General features: G+C 46.6%; 1 protein-coding gene across 7 annotated transcripts in view; it reads right to left on the reverse strand.

The window, feature by feature from the left end:
* Positions 1 to 1,135: 1,135 nt before the first annotated feature.
* ST3GAL6 (ST3 beta-galactoside alpha-2,3-sialyltransferase 6) overlaps positions 1,136 to 16,697 on the reverse strand; it is a 53,444-nt gene continuing 37,882 nt past the window's right edge. For all 7 annotated transcript variants that reach the window (XM_075436250.1, XM_075436292.1, XM_075436284.1 and 4 more), the window contains 5 exons: positions 14,608 to 14,703; positions 12,226 to 12,412; positions 11,004 to 11,141; positions 7,365 to 7,517; positions 1,136 to 5,691 (listed from right to left, as the gene is read on the reverse strand). In XM_075436250.1, coding sequence (XP_075292365.1) covers positions 5,611 to 5,691; positions 7,365 to 7,517; positions 11,004 to 11,141; positions 12,226 to 12,412; positions 14,608 to 14,703 — 655 coding nt within the window. In that variant the 3' untranslated portion in view covers positions 1,136 to 5,610. The remainder of the gene's footprint in view (positions 5,692 to 7,364; positions 7,518 to 11,003; positions 11,142 to 12,225; positions 12,413 to 14,607; positions 14,704 to 16,697) is intronic.

Below are 16,697 nucleotides of genomic sequence, written 5' to 3' on the forward strand. Positions count from 1 at the left end.
CCTCATGATCCCTTCCCTCCAGTTCCCCTCTCCCGGCAGAACCTGCCCCATGCTCCGGGGGAGCGCGGCTGGGCTGGGGGACAGTGGCACGGGAGGGGCTCCCGCAGGGATGGCGCCCGCACAGTGCGAGCCAAGGCGGGAGCACGGCTTCGGGAGGCACCGGGGCAAGCCGGGAAACGGGGCGTCTCAGAGGCGATGCGAAGGGCTTGCGCTCGCCTGAAAAGCCAGAGCCGGCTGCCCAGGCTGGAGACGCGTGCCCTGTCCCCGGCTCTTCCCGGGGTCTGAAAACAGCTCTTCCCAGTCCGCTCCCTCCCCGTTTATTCGCCTGCAGCGAAAACTTGGTGTGAAAGCGGCAACGCCTTTGTCACTGATCTACGTCGCTGCTCGGCTGTGGCTCCGCTGCGGGGAGTAACTGATAACCCATGGCGCGGCTCCCCGATCTCACCTCAAAGACTGACGCCTCCTCCACGCCAGCCAACTCCGAAACTGTCCATACTAGCACGAGTGCCCCCAACACCCACTTGTGCCAGGCAGCCGTTTTCTCAGTCTCCCTCCCACGCCCTGGAGCTGCCGGCTAAGCAGCTCCCCGCTCCTCATTGCAATCAGCGTCTCTCTCTTTCTATCTAAAGTCTTTTGTCACACACCATCTTCTCGGTTAAACCTCTTATTTTAGCATTTCCCTGAAGGTCCCCAAAAAGACAGGCAAGATTAAAAAATCATGAAAAATTAAAATCAGGAGGATGCTGCTCTTGATCTTAACCCACAAAACCCTTGTCCCGGCCATGCTTTTACTCCACCTGGAGCGCGATCTCCGCCCGCAGTACAGCTCAGTTTCCCTAGGCGCAAAAATTTCCAGCTCTGTTTGCTCTACTAATCCCCAAAGTTTGTTCTGAAACTTGATGCCGCACCTGACAACACCGTGTGTACTTTACACAGCATTAATTATGGGGCTGGGCTCGCACATCCGTGCACAGAGAGCACCGACCTTGCAAAAATAAGCCTGAGGGCACCGTCTTTAACACAATTTATTCACAGGAAAATAACCTCTTTCCATTTGTAGCATCCAACATTTCACTTGAAACAGCCATGAGAAGGGTCTTCAAAATAGCGCTGGCACCTTAAAGACATGTAAAACTTAAGACAAATGGCAAATAAGTATTTATTGATACCAAAACCAGATACTGAGCTTTGTATATTCTTAAAAATCAGACTCCACTTCAAAGTTAAGGTATTTATACCACCTCCAAGGGCACTGTTCCAAACGAAAGCGTGCCGTAGGAAACCAGAGGCACCACACAGCAATCATCAAACACCAAAGCTGCGATTCTGTATTATGATCACCAATACAGCTGCGGAAATGTCCTTTAGTAGTATCTTTTAGGCACTCTCAGATTCATACTTGGCGCAATAGTTTGTGACCTTCCTTCTCAAGCCCTGTCTCCGTACTTCCCTTAATTATTACAGCAGAGGAAAAAATACTTTCCTGACAGAAAATAAGCAAAAAAAAACCCCTAAAGGTCTGAGCCAAACAGAGCTTTCAGCTGACGCGCATCATCCTGCCCGGTTTGTGCGTACTTGGGCACCGCCGAGCTGGGCCCTTCAGACGGTGCAGCAGAGCGGAGTCGCAGGTACAATGCAGGAGCACCGTTGCTGTAAGGTGCTGCTGTCCTGAAGTTCAGCGGCTGCCGGAGAACAGGGCAGAGGAAGAAGGGACGAGACCATCTGACTTCGCAATCGATACAGGAAGCAAACTGGGTACCTACGTAGTTGCACCGTTACCAGACAGGGAAATAAAGCTGGCAGCACCCTGGGATTCAAAACTGGCAGCTTTGCTGCTGATAAATGTGATTAAAAAACCTGGGTAGCTTTTAAAGGGGAAGCTTCAGTGCAGAGATTTTACTTTCAGGAATGGCAAAAATAGAAAGAGAAAACCCCAGTAGCAGCTCACTCTCAGAAAAGATCCAAGTATTTGGAGTCAGCATTGTTGCTTCTTTCAGAAAGTCCCAAGGCAAGGCCTCGGCACTGCGAAACGCCTGTGGAAACGCGTGCCCGGGCGGAACAGACACTGTGACCCGCGGGCACTGCTGAGACCCCCACTACGTGTAGGTGGTCTTGCCTGCATGAAAACGTGATGCCTGTCCTCCAGGCAGAGCAACAGAAATGACTGCATGAAGCAGGTGATGAAGCAGGGCTGTTGCATGCAGAATCCTGCCAAAATATCTAGCGGGGGGGGAGGGGAATCCATCACTTGGGTCACCAATTATTATTGAAGAGAAAAGCTACTGGCCTGCGAGCTGTGCTTTCAAAAAAACCCAGTTCCCAGTGGTTTATTACTGGTACCAGTTCCTGGCTCGTTCCCAAGTGAGCAGGGTCTGGCTCTGCATGTTGCTCAGTCATCCTGGGACAGCAACCTTGGCACATGCGGACTCGACATCCCTGCAGGAGCACAGAAGTGGGGGGAAAAATAACCCTGGGACTACTGCTTAATTTCAAAATTCAGTCACACAAATGGGGGGGCTTATTAAGGTGAAGTAAAAAAGAGCAGCTGGTAAGGATAAATGCTGATAGACAGCATATTAAATGCATTGAGAATACCAACCTTTATAAAAAAAAAAAAATCTATAGGGAGGCAAAAGCTGATGTAGTAAAAAAAAAATAAAGGAGTCTATTTTAAGTAAAAGAGGTTGGGGGGACACCATTTGCTTGCCCTGTGAAGCCTTTTTTCCAGTTATTTTGGGAGGATACTAACTATAGCAGAACAAAATCCCCAAAAAGCAGAAAACCTCCTAGGAAAATTAGGAGAAGGAACCAGTTTAGATCTCCTGCCACTGGGGACAAGGATGGAGCAGCAGAGGGAAGCAGCCTGCACCATCACAAGAACCAGGCACTGTGGGGAGAAGGCACATACAACCACTCAACGGGAAAAAAATCCTCTCGGTCCGCGTACTGCACGACGTTACACGGATGCGGCCGATCTGTGACGGCAGCCCAGGGGAGAGTGGGGAGGCCGGATCTGGGGGCGGCCGCAGGCTTCGAGGGGGAAGGAAGGGGCAGCCCTCCGCTCCTGCCTGGCGCTGCTCGCGGCAGTCTGAGATCTGCCATGGGCTTCGACGCAAAGAGAGCTCAGACAACACCGCGCCCTTCGCAGGAAGCCTCACACCTCAGCATCGCTTCCATGCGGAATTGCTGTTGTCAGCAGTCCAAACCACCGCAGGTCTGGGGCTGCAGGGTCACACACAAACCTTTTTAATTAACAGAAATAATCCCAAGAAATCAATGCTCATAGACACAAAGGCAGTAGTGTCACTGTTTTCCGATGCAAACCCCCACCTGTCTGCATTCAGATTTTTAAGCAAAGATCTCCTCAAAGCCTTGGACACTGCAAAGAAGAAAACGCAGATCTGAGTAAGAGCCCTTCTGCCACCTGGTGAAGAAATTCTGGTTTCCTCCATCCCACCACCAGAGTCGCCCTCTCCGGTGCCCAGGACCTCCCACGCTCCCCCTCCTCTGGGCTCTCGCCCCCCACCCTGACACGGGGCCACCCCCGCAGCATCACGGCCCAAGGGACACACGTCCAGGTGGCAGGACACGGTGGCACAGCCTGTCCCTTGCTGGGACATGCCTGGGCCCTTCCCCGGCCCCCGCCGCAGGCTTTTAGGACATCCCGAGTTATTTCGGATACGCCAAATTTGCTTGAAATGGACCAAAGCTCGGGAGTCGTTAGGTGAAAACGCCAGCCTGCTCCCCCTCGGCTGTGGCTCCCTCCAAACGACGCTGCCCTCGCTAATTCCCAAATGGCCGAGCTGAGGACCCGAAGAGGGAGATGAGAACTATGGGAAGGCGGGGGTTTTTAAATACCTATCGCACTCCGTAAGAGAAACAGTTGGACTAGATGACCCACTGAGGTCCCTTCCAACCCCTAACGTTCTGTGATTATGTGAAAAAAGAAAGGATGACTCTGGTCACTTCAATGCTTACTCTTCTACATTGCTGCAGCAAAAAAAAAACAGCTGTAGAGTGCTCCTGTAATCCTCAGCTTCTCAGAACACCGATACTGTGCTCTTAACCTGCTAGAGGCTTGTATTCATCTTGTAATTGCTTGCACTGCTCCAAAACGTATTAAAACTCTCTACATAATTTTATTAAAAAGCAGCAAAAGTTTTTCTACCAACTTTAAAGACTTTTTTTTTTTTTTGAAGTGGACTTCTTTGTGCTTTCTTTAGGTGTGGTCAAGATTACCACAAGATCTTCAACCAAATCTGCCACAATTTAAAAAAAACCTATATATACACATCCTATGAGAGAATTGGAAGAGCACATTATTCTTCTTTTGACAGTTGTCAAGGGCATCCCCAGGCAGATTTAACTTTTTCAGCACGCTCGTCCGAGACAAACCAATACAGGAAACAAATGTCCCATTAAATGTTTCAGTTAAAACCCCGAGTAAGTTGCCACCTCCAAATGATTTAGTTCAGCCACACCCTTGAAACCTAAATGTCAAGACAGGAGAGGTGAACAGAAGCCAGATGCTAATTCAGCTGAGGTACATCTTGGATCTTCCCTAGCACACTCTGCTGCCAAACAGGGGAACGTTCACTGCTCGCATTGATGCACTGCAGAGGTGGCAACGCATTACAGCTGCTGAGAAAGGAAACTGTGCTGGTTTGGGAAAAACCACCCTGACTCTTGGGAAGCAAAGAGAAAGATACACGAGCTCCTGTCCTGGGGATCTAGGAATCCAGCAAGCACTGGCTCTAAATTTAAACTCGGGCACAAACATCTCTGCCCCGGCTCACATTTCTGTTGTGGTCTGGGGGAGGCGGCTGACAGGCAGGCAGCTAGGACAACTCTTCAGTCTTCACATACTCCCCCTTCTAAGTCAAGTCATCAACCATAAAATTTACTGGACACCCAGCACGGGGAGGATGGTTTTCCATAAACTGGGTACGACACCAGCTTTGTCAATACCGACATCTCCACAAATCAGGCCAAAGGGTCCTCACCTTCGGCAAAGGCAGACAGCAGTTCAGAGCCCACGGCCAGCGCAAAAGCTGTGGCGTCTCTGTTGAAGATGGCCGGCCCCTCCTCAGGGGCAGGCCAAAGCCTGTGCACGCTGTACGTTCCCCCTTCTCCCAAAGACACTGTAATGATTTATAGGCATCCTTTTAAAGCCTCTTTCATACTACAAGACAGACATTCAAGACTTTACACCCATCTACTAATTAAACACTGGTCGTCTCAGTCTCTTGACAGTGTAACTCTTTTAGAGGAGATCATCAGAAACAAAAGTATTCCAGAGAAGTAATCATTTGGAAAGAGTTCTTGTTGATAAATAAGTGATGTGCATCACATTTTTATATATCCCTGATACTTTCAGCTGAAAGTTTCATGGTTTTCCCACTGTTAAATAGCTTCACAGAAATTCAGTTAACTCTGTTTGCAATAGTCCATTTCCCTCAGGCTCAGAAGAAGCTTCTGCCTTGGTGAGGTTTCTGTGCTCCTTTTAAACAGTAAACAGTTATGCTGCACCTAAAAAATAAACGTGTCATACAAAAAATAAAAATTTTTCAAATCTTGCAAATAGTGTTCATCGTATTTTCCATTCAGCTTTCACGTCAAATTGACCACAAAGTTCTTGTCTATAAGCTTCTTCAAAAATTTCTGCTCAGCGTTGATGTTGTGGTATTCATTCTAGAGAGATGTGAGGGAATAATAAAAAAAATTAAATTCAAGTTATTACCAGAAGCATCACTTCTTTGTTCATTCCTGTGATACTTGGAAGATGTTAAGATTAGGAAAGCTCTGGGGAAAAGACTTCTTTGAGCAAAGGCTGTAGCACAGTCCCCAAGAAAACAGGTGAGTGACCATCGCTGAAAACTAGGTTAGATTTTCCATTAGGACACAAACCAAAATGAACCATCCTTCAGTGGCAACAACGGGCAAGACGTGGTCTCACAGAAGCCCTTCCATTACTAATGCTCCCAACTCCTCCCTGTGCCCGGCGGGAACGGCTGCATGACCACATTTACAGCACCAGCAGTCAGAAAACGACTAATTCTCAAAGCTCAGTGCAGGCTCTTGAAAAGCGCCCATCAGGCGTTTGTAAGTCAGATGCGTCCTGCCAGTCAAGTTTCAGCGAGCCAAAACCAACTCATCTTCTGTGCTGTATCCAGATCCTGGATGCACCAGGGACCACTGAGGTTAGCGGAGGACAGCACAAGGGAAGTAAGTTTACTGACAATCTTAGACACTGAATCCAGTAAAACTCATATAATACAAATACTGCATAAAAGACCATACGTAGATAGTATCATATTTAAAACTTAACGCCACTAAAGAATTATGATATGGTTTTTGTTTAGTTGTTTGGGTTTTAAAGTTTTCAGAGTTAGGAAACTTATGGATGTCTATTCAACTAGTGATCGACCTTCCCCAAGCCTGGCATACATTGCATGAAAAGCACCTGCGGAGAGGAGCCTCAAAATGAAGGGAGAGTTCAGTGCCAGAGGAAAATTATCTCAGAGCAGCAGGCAACTAGGAGTCCTCAGAGACATGAGAGGCTCCTATGGGCACTGCTCCCATCCTTCCTCTTCAGGAAAGGGAGGAGGAGAGAAAATTGACCCCACATGCACCTGGAACAGAAAACCGTCCACATGGAGGTAAAGGGCTGAGACAGAGCTGCTCACAGTACAGAGACATAAACGAGAACAGAGGCATGGCCGCAGCACTGCAGGAGAGAGAAGGCGGCGTCCCTGATGTCTGCCACCCTCCTGCTGCTCCCTCCCCTGGCGAGCTGTGGCTTCCCCCTCCTGCAAGCAGTTTCTTCTCTCCCTACGCCCCTCTGAGAGCCACTTTCCTCTTCTGCTTTCAATTTCTGACATTCAGTTCTCTTCCTAGCTGCAAGTCTGTAGGTCTTAACTCCTTCCATTTCCCTTTGCTCTTCGTTCTCTTTTTTAAGAAGTTTGGCAATTATGACAAACTGTGCAAGTAGGTGTCAAGGCAAAAGAGAAAAAGACAGAAGCAACGCTACTCATGTGCTGACAGCGGGAGCATCTATGCCTCCACGAACTACAGCTGCGTGGCCGAAGGGTAACGCCAGTAAAGCAAAGCAGAACATACAGATGGATGTATCTCACGCAGACGTTGCAGAATATGGTGTAGCACGAGGGACACACATATCGTTTTCCACATTCTTCAGAAACAAAAGCAGAGATGAAGAGATTCAAGCAACGTTAACCCATGAGGAGCTGAACTAGGAGAAGATGGGAAGCCTTTCCGAGCTGCCGTCCACACTTCTACCTGTACTGAATTATCCTTCCCAGCCACCAGCTGTATTTCTCTCAGCATAAGCAAGCGCTTGTTACCTGCATCATCTGAGACATCGTGTCGTTGCCGTAGTAGTGCAAAGAACTGTTCCTGTCAGTGAAGTCGTACTTGAAGCCTGCCAGGTGAACTTCATGGCATATGTGAAATGCGAGAGTAATGGCAATTAGACCCGTTGTCGGATGCTTGGGTTTCTGAAACGAAACATGAGAGTACACGTACATAAATAACTGGCAGCTTGACAGGAACAGCAAACATAAGGATGGAGGCAGTGGAAACCAGGCGGCCTGGCTCTTCTGCAGATGTTTGGTTTTGTCGTTTGATCCTCTCGTGTCTCGTAAAGAGTATGGTACCGCCCCCGCAGGCTTTCCATGACGGGGGTGTCTGCCATGTCGGCCTTGCCTGGGATGCTCCCGTCTCCAGAGAGGGCTGCACCTGTACTGTGGCCCTTCCCTCAGCAGAGGCATCAGGACGGTCTCCCCATCTCTCCGCTCAGCAACCTACTCTTACAGCACTGGTCAGGCTTCAGTGTATTGGGGACCATTTCACCCCGTCAAATTCATTTCACGCTGCCAAATTTAGCTGAATTAGCAGACGTGTTTCTAGATGATGGAGATCCAGACGAACAGAACAACATGACATGCCTCAAATCTTTGTAACACCAAACAAAAACGCATCGTGCTGCTGCTGCATAAATCTGGCTGCATTTGAACTTTTTCAAAGCAGCGGAACTCGAAGAACACGGACCTTTAAGGCTTTAGGCCTTCCCTCACTACTTCCATTAGAAGAAAAGAAACTGCAGAGGAAATTGCTTATTTCTCCCTACAGTGAGATAGCTCAGACGTAAATGCAATGTAAAATGTCAAAAGTAGGTCATAAACAGGTTTTAACTGCACAACATTAAGAGCACCTAACTGAAAAATAGCGTTTTTTACAAAAGCACAGAACAACTCGTTGCAACCATCTGTCCTAGCTTGTGATCAAGTCCATGACTTCTAGCAGCAGCAGCAGGTAAAATGATCTGGAGAAGTAAATGAGGCACGGTTTGTAGAGAGAGGCAAATTCTCTCATCAGACCAGCAGATGAAGCTGATGGGAGAAAGTGCCCCCAGAAATGGACAAAACTTTCAGGCGCTAATGCCCTTCTTAACTAAAACAACGATTTTCTCAGAGACCAAACGAGCTACACCCTATTGGTAGCTGCAATCAAACCTCAAAACCACAAAATCACGTGCCTTTTTTGAACTCTTACCCAAAGCTCAGTTCATTTGCCTCTGAAAACAAAGCAGGCCAACCAGTCCTGGACAACTCTGTGCAGAGAGAAGGCAGATGCACTCGATGAAATATTTCTTCGGATAGTATGATAAAAGAGCAAATCCCCAGGAAAATGTGACTAACATCAGCTCTGAAAGCCTAGTTAGAGTCACAGAATCAAACTATCACCTTTTAAGTGGAATTTTTTCATACCTTTATACAACTCATGAGGTACTCCAGAAATAACATCAACTTAAAATGCACACTATTGCCCAGGGCTCCTGCCAGTTAGCAAAATAACCTTCTGCCCCGGGGGCCCAATACCCTACACTTAGCAGTGACTTGGTTGCAACGTCCATACTAAACAGGACCCCAAAATCATGGCAGGAATGCTACACATCAGGATTAGTGTTATTTCAGGACTATTTCAGGATTTAGTGTAAATATCAGGAGTGTCACAGGCTGCAACTAGGTCTGTTTACCTTCAGCTATCATGAAGTTCACCTCTAAAGAACATACTAAAAAAAAAACCAAACACCACTAGTTTTAAAATGTATCATCACGCTAGCACCCTTGCAATACCCAGGTATCCTTGCCCTGTAACGAAGCTTGTTCAGCCTGTCACGTTTAACGGGGACGGGCGCAGCCCTGGAAGGACTCCCCAGCACTTTCCGACTCCACGCTGGCGGGGCAGCACACCCGATCTCACAGCGGCTCTCCCCAGCTCCCCAGCGCCATCGCAGTTGCTCACAAAGAAACAGCAGCATTTGCCAGGCCAGGCACAAAAGCGCCCGCGGAGACCGCGAAGCTGGCTTCACAGAGATGGCGGGGAAAGCGGAGGTGGTCTTCAGTGTCACCTGCAGACGGAGGGGCTGAGGCACTGGGCAGTGAGGGCAGCACCAGCCCGCCTCGGACTCGGGAGGGCAAGCAAGGACAAGCACACCTGAGCCCAACCATGGCTGCCACCGGGGACGAGGGGCTGCAGCACCCCGGGGAGGGAGCAAGCGGGACGTGGAGGTGGCAGAAAGGGGCTTCAAGCACAGGCGCGCTGTGCCTCTATTCTGGGCAGGGGTGCCCAGCGAGCAAGAGAGGAGCAGAGGCCAGGCAGGCTGCCCCGAACGACCGCGCACGTCGGTTTGGCTCACTGTCAGCACCGGTCTTACTTTCACCCTCACTGCAAGGGGAACGCAGGCAGACAGGAGGGATTCCTGAAGCCGTGGAGGCCACAGATGTTCTGCAGCCCTTTAGCAGACCATCAGGAGCCCCAACTGCTAAGCTGCTTCCTTCTCACCCTTGGCTGAAGAGCTGCAACGCCACAGAGCCCCAGCAAGCACGCAGCCAAACTGGGTGTTCCGGTTTGAGAGTTAATAAGGGAGGAAAAAGCCACTAGTAGGCTCAGAAAACAGAAAGAAATTAAAAAAAAAAAAGAAAAAAGAAAAAAAAAGGAAAAGGAAAACAAAACAAAAAAAGAAAAGAAAAAAAAAGGCACAAAACCCCCCAAAGCAAAAAAAACCCTCAACTCCCTCAAATTTTAGGAAGATGAAACCAGAAGAACACTGTGGCAGACACACACAGCGACAGCCCCTCAAACGCTTCCACGTGGGTCCGTCGGCTGATCCCAACGAAGCAGCGCTCTGCAGCGACGCGACCCCGGGGAACCGCACTTGTGCCAGACAGAGCCTGGTCAGCCCTGACTGCGCAAGGCAGGTCTCCAGCCTGAAGCCTTACCTTTCCTCAGAAACTTTCTCCAGCCACAAACTGACAAAGTGTTTTTCTACGTCCAAATCATCGGTTAACTCATCGCAATGTTTGGCATCAAATCAGTAAGCGCAAGAACGGAGCCAGACATATGTCATTAGCGCAGAACTGGAATATCCTGTGTGCTCCCTGCACCCCTACCCATCCCAGCAGCCTGAAACTGCAGCAGCGTTAGAATTACGGGGTTGTTGGGTTTGGGGGGGGGGGGTTGTTTGTTTGGTGTGGGGGTTTTTTGGTGTTTTGGTGGGGAGTTTTGTTGGGGTTTTTTTGGTTTGTTGTTTTGTGGTTTGCGGTTTTTTTAAGAAAAACTATAAAACATCTTACATTTAATAATTCAAGACTCCTTAATATTTCTAGAGGCTCTTTGGATCTGCCGCATTCCAATGCCTGTCTGCTGTTCCCAATTTTGTAAAAGGCATTATATTTGTCCACAAAGGCAGTCCCATTTAATACTAATTACAGAATCCATAAAAAAAGTTTTTTGGCATACAAGGATACTCACTCTCTTTCTGGATTCTATTTCCCACCTTTTTTGAGGATCATCTAAATTCAAGCTAAGAGAATATGAACCTAAAAAGTTCTAATATAGTCCACTATAATAAAGAGACAATTATCTCAGAGTATACGTTTGGTTGCACAAAACTAAAAGGCACAGAAGAAAAAACCTACCTCTTTTTTGGGAAACCTTGTTGGGAAACGAAGCCATTCATAAGCTGTTTTTCTGGTGATGCTGGGATCAAGAATCCTGATTTGACTAGATTTGTATATCATGTTCAGAGCTGGTTTCTTCCAAAAGCCTTTAGCACTCTGTAACAGGGAAGAAAATACATGTTTTTAATGGCTATAAACAGTTGATTTTGGGTTTGTAGCAACTCTAACCAGAGCAAAATCCAAGGGCAGGAGGTTGAGAAAGAAGAGAATCATTGAACCTCCCGAAGTTCAACAAAAACATATGCCAAATTGTGCTCCTGCAGCAGGATAACCCACTGCAGCAGCAGAGGCTGGGGCCACCTGGCTAGAAAACAGCTTTGCAGAAAGGGCCCTGATGGACACCACGCACCAGCACCGTGGGCTAGACGCAGTAAATGCTCGTTGGTGTGCCAGCCACATTAAAAACAGCACTGAGAACTTCTGTCTACCTGTTCTCTTTCTCAAGCACTTTGTAGTGTGCCTTTCTGCGGTCTCACAAACATCGTTTTGGGCTCCCCGGTGTGCAGGGGAGAGCCATCAATGGGGCAAACTCAGTAAAAGGCCACTGAAACGACCAAGGTGCTGAAGCACACAGCAAACAGGAAGGGTCTGAGTCAGCCCATCTTCAGCTTTCTAGCAGGAGTTTACAGAAAGAGACAGGATCAGACTCTTCTCAGAGGCACACAGTGAAAGAATGGGGAGAAATTCTTTCCTGTGAGGGTGGCGCAGTACTGAAACATAGATTGTAGAAACATCCCTGGAAATACTCAGGGATGATGCCCTGAGAATCTGGTATGGCTTTGAATTTGGCCCTGCTCTAGTCCAAAACCCTTCTGAAAGACAGACCTGCAGAGAGAGGTCCTTTCCAACATTGTTGTGCAATTCCACCAAGTGCACAGGATAAAATAATCTGAGAAAGGGCTGGAGCATACATGTCAGGATATGAAACAGTGCTAGAAAGAGAATAAAAAGCTACTTCCAAGAGGAAAACTGCTTTGGGGTACGGACCTGATCAAATACGTGGGTGAGAAAGAAGACAGAAGCACTTATGGGAAAGGGATATTGAGTAGACTGACTGGGAGATCCAGTGCTTCCCCCCCTCCAGCTAGAAGGACTAAGGGTAAAAGCAAAACAGATATTTCACATGAGAATGCGTGTCGCGAGCCAAGCCAAGCCAAAGTGTGGGAATAATTAAACTCACTATTTTCTGACCACCTAGTATCTCCCAAAGCCACTTCAAATCACGTGGTTTGAAGACGATGAGAACAACAGTCGTGTTAGGGTCATAGTGGATCGGATCCGAGAAGATGGATTCCGGGTAAGAAAGGCGGAAAGTCGTCCTCCTCCCAACATCCTCTTCGTACCCTATAACAGGGCCATTATTCATTCTGCAGGGGACAGAGACGGCAGTGATTACCCCACTCCTGTCCTTACTGTGCGGTGGCTGGCACACACATTAGCCTGAGGGACAGAGAGCCTGCAGGACAGACGGCCTGTCCAGGTACAGGAGGGTTCAGTGGCCCAGAATTTACTTCTCAGATTACGTGGTAGGTGAGCAATTATCAGGGGCACTCACCCTCTAACTCAGAGGGATCAAGCACATATGGGAACTCGGCCAAGGTGGTTTAGAATACAATCACACAATTGCTCATCGTGTGTCACTTGAGCAGGTGCCTCCTGATTTGGCTCAAACGCAGAAACTGGAGAAGACAAAAGAGACCAACCGGCTTGGAGAATTACCCATTGCTCCATTAATGCTACCAGATGATCCAAGTCAGACAGGAGGCAATTCAGCAATGTTTTAATACTCTTCACGGTCTACAGCATACAGAAACAGGGATTATGACTGTGTACCTGATGCTGATACATCTTTATGTTTGCTTTTTTTGTTTGTTTGAGGGTTTTTGGATGGTGGTTGTGTTGTTTTTGGTTTTTTTGTTTTTAGATATTATTTGTACAGTTGCCACTGCTTTGGGACATAACAGATTAACAGGTGGGTCAGGTGTCTCTGCTCTGAGGCGTTACGAGGGGCTGTGTTCAAGTCTCCATCTTGCAGCTTTTGCTTGGTGGGTGTGTTGCATATTCTTTGGAGGATCCAGGCAGTGTCTGTAAGCTCCACTCCTGCCAACGCAACTGACTGCTCAGAAGAGGAGGCACACTGCTTAGGAGCAAATGTTTGCAAAACAAGGTATGCAGACAAGGAAATCTTTCAAAGTTTTATCAGAAGTCATCCTTAAATGCAGAACGCAAACACTACTACCCTCTTTGTCCATTCACAGTAAACAAATGTGCACTGTATTTCTGAAACAGTTTTGAATTTAGAGCTGTTTTTAAATGTGTGAGATTTCCTTTGCAAGAAGAGCAGATAGATCTACAAGGAGCCCAAATACTTGAAACAGCTTAAAAAATAAATTCATGGAGCCTCCTTGCATCATTATCCCACAGGTGCAATAATTGCAAGGTAGGGTTTTTTAGTAAAGCACAAAGTTGTCAGGCTAGTAGAGTTTCCTAAAAAAGAGGATATTATCTGGATGACTTTCAATAGTTTTAAGAGCAGCTACAACTCAAGAACTGTATATATTCATTTCCACCTTATGATGATGTTTTCAAATACATGTTGAACTCCAGGCTTTGTATACAACCTCTTATGGTAGCACCTGAAGACTGAAACACTATTACTAAAATAAGCATTAGGATTGATGGCAAAATAACAAAAATGAGATTTTATTCAAAGTTCAACACGATGTTGAAGCAGACAAACTGAAATGGCAGCTCTGAGGTTTTAGCGAAAGAGAGTTCAGGCACGCTATCTGACAGGGTACCTACATGCAGAAAGGCTGTTTAATCAGTTACAATCTCAGTTCCCACAAAGCAGAATGATACATATTTTTCTTAACGTGCAGAGAATTGTCATAATTAGCCAAGTAGTCCATTTTCAGTTTGCTTGGCTTTTGTGCTTTTTCCACCCCTCTCCTTGCCTGTTCGTCTCTGCACACCTCCCCAGTTTCCCTAGTCCAGACACCTCTTCTTCAGACCCCAGCATTCTCCCCTACGTGGAGACATCTCTTAAACTTCCAGCATGAACTAACAAGCTTGAGGAAACGGGGCAGACATCAACATCATCCTCCAGCTGACACGTGGCTCGAGATGGACTCCCAGGCATAAAGGTTACGTTTCATCCACGCCGAGCAATGCAGACGCCAGCACAGGGGTAAGATGGGCGTGGGGTGGAAGGTGACAGGCAGGGTTGCCCGGGATGCCAGCCCCCAGCCAGGGGCACATGCAGGGCTCCGGGCTGTCACATGCTTGGACTCATCCCTGATGGCAGCATCTTGCACGTGTGTACCTGTACACCAGGCAGACTGACCACCCAGTGATCCTTCCTCCCCTGTATCAATCAGTGTAATAAAACAGTGACCCAATTTTTCCTAAAATTTTTTAAATGAAGGCTGTGGCAGAATAAGTAAAACAGGAAGTTTTACACATTTTACTTTGTACAACAACTGAACTCCAAAGCCACTGGCTGACAATGAGTTTGTTGCTTCTTTGCATGTACAGAAAGTGAAAAGGAGATGCCATTTACCTTATTACCACGTCATACGAGTCAATTTTCTCCCCCAGCGTCTTATTTCGAAGTACTCCTCCATTACCAACCACAACACACCGTCGACAGGCAATGCTGTGGAACAAACAGAATTTTTAATATGCACAGCTTCCCTTGCTTCAGATTGTTATTAATTATATATTTGCATTTAGCTGGCTTGTTTACTAACTGAGGTCCTGCATCTTTTGCACCCCTTAGCCCAGGCAGAGCAGTCTCAATCCTGTATCGCACGCTAAGGCTGCTTTCAGAAAAAGCAGCTGCGTTATTTCAGGGACTGCCCAAGTCAGGAAATGGCTTCTCTCATGTAAAAACTTTTTAAACATTCCTTTTCCTAGTGGTTTGCTGTTTAAGATCATCCAACCAGTTGGTGATACAGGTGCCATCAGATAAACTATCTTCCACAACGCTTCACACTTGTCCCAGTCTGGGGGTATACCAACCAGGACAGACTACGTCTGGACCACAGGCTAACTCAAATTAAGGTGCTTCCGCAATATTGTACAACTACACAACTCTAGACATCTCCAACATATGCTAAAGAAGCAAGATTTATGTTCACAATTTACCTTACAGGCCTTCGAATTGTATTTGTGAAAAACCTTTGCCCAATAACACATGTGATGGCTCTTCAAATGAATATAACCATGCTGATTTTTCTCCCTCTGCTTAGAAAGTGCTGTCTAAACATGTTTAAACGTGAAGTGCATGCTGTCATGACATGAGGGATATGCTTGATTAAAAGTTGCATTCTCATGACTAGATTCAAATTAGACAGCATTACTAAGTATATAAAACACTGAGCTACAAATTAGATTTTATACTACATCAAATCAAAATAGTAATTCATTTCAATTTTAGAATATATTCAGAGTTAGAAAGCACCCAAAAATGGTATTATGCAAACTTCTGAAAGCAAATTCTAATGGTAAGATTTTCCAAGTTATCCTAGGTTTAAGTGTATCTTTTGGTCTCTATTGTCTTATTTCAATGCCAGTAAAAATGTATGCTTTGCTTAAAAAAAACCTCAACCTGCACACAGATAGGCTTCCTGTTTTTTTTGTTGTGTGTTTTTTGTTTTTACTCTAGAAATTTTGCCTCTTTAGGGAAGGTTTACATCCATTGTCTAAGATTGCAAACTCCTCCTTGCAGAATAAGCACATCATTTTTTGGTTGTAAAAATGCTTCTTTATTTAGAGCAAAAGCTGTTCAACATGATTACAGCAGGAACAATGGCAAAATAAAAATGTTGGTTTTTATTTCAGACACAGACTCGCAGCTTACTGAGGATGAGCCACCTCCCAACATCCCACTCCCACGATTCTTCAAGTAAGGAAAAGGCTCTATGCCACTTCTTACTGTAGGGGACCCCAGGACTGTCTCCCAAAGAGTACTATAATCTGTATTAAATGCGCAGTGTGGCACTTCTGCAGACTAATTAACATCTTTCTCCTCAGATAGTCCAACCTGCTTTTTCAGCCGAGGAGAGTATTATCCAACATCAATGAAAACAACCCATTCCAGCAGAGACTGACTGACGTCTCAGTGTACGAAGCAGTTCCCTATATTTCCTACAGAACTGTTAACACAGTTATACTGTACTGCACGTGGGCTAGGGAAGAGAAACTGGGCCTCAAAGCAATGCTGAAAACCTGAAAAACTTACAGCAAAAGCAAAATGAGAGCCAACTGTAAAAAGCACTGTATTTTCAAAAGAAATGCTGCGATGGCACCTTCTCACTTGTTGCTCTAGGGCCACATCTGCAGAGGGAGCTGCCTTTAAAAATTTTTATGTATGCATATATACACAAAAATAGTACTGCAGCTCTCAGGGTGGGGAGACATAGTAAAAGCTGGCACACCTCTCTCTAGTGTTTCCTAAGCAGCTTAGTAGAAGCCAAGCATTCATAAAAAGATTTCTAGCTAACACCACAAGTCCATGTGACTTGGTAACTCAGAAATCAGAGGGATGAACACCTGTTACATCATCCTGTCCTCAGCACACCCATTCCTTCTACACCCACAAAACTCGTCCCTCTCTACTCCAGGACCGCTTCAGCCCATTCATTTTCA

Source organism: Opisthocomus hoazin, chromosome 1, assembly GCF_030867145.1.
Source record: "Opisthocomus hoazin isolate bOpiHoa1 chromosome 1, bOpiHoa1.hap1, whole genome shotgun sequence".
Lineage (NCBI taxonomy): Eukaryota > Metazoa > Chordata > Aves > Opisthocomiformes > Opisthocomidae > Opisthocomus > Opisthocomus hoazin.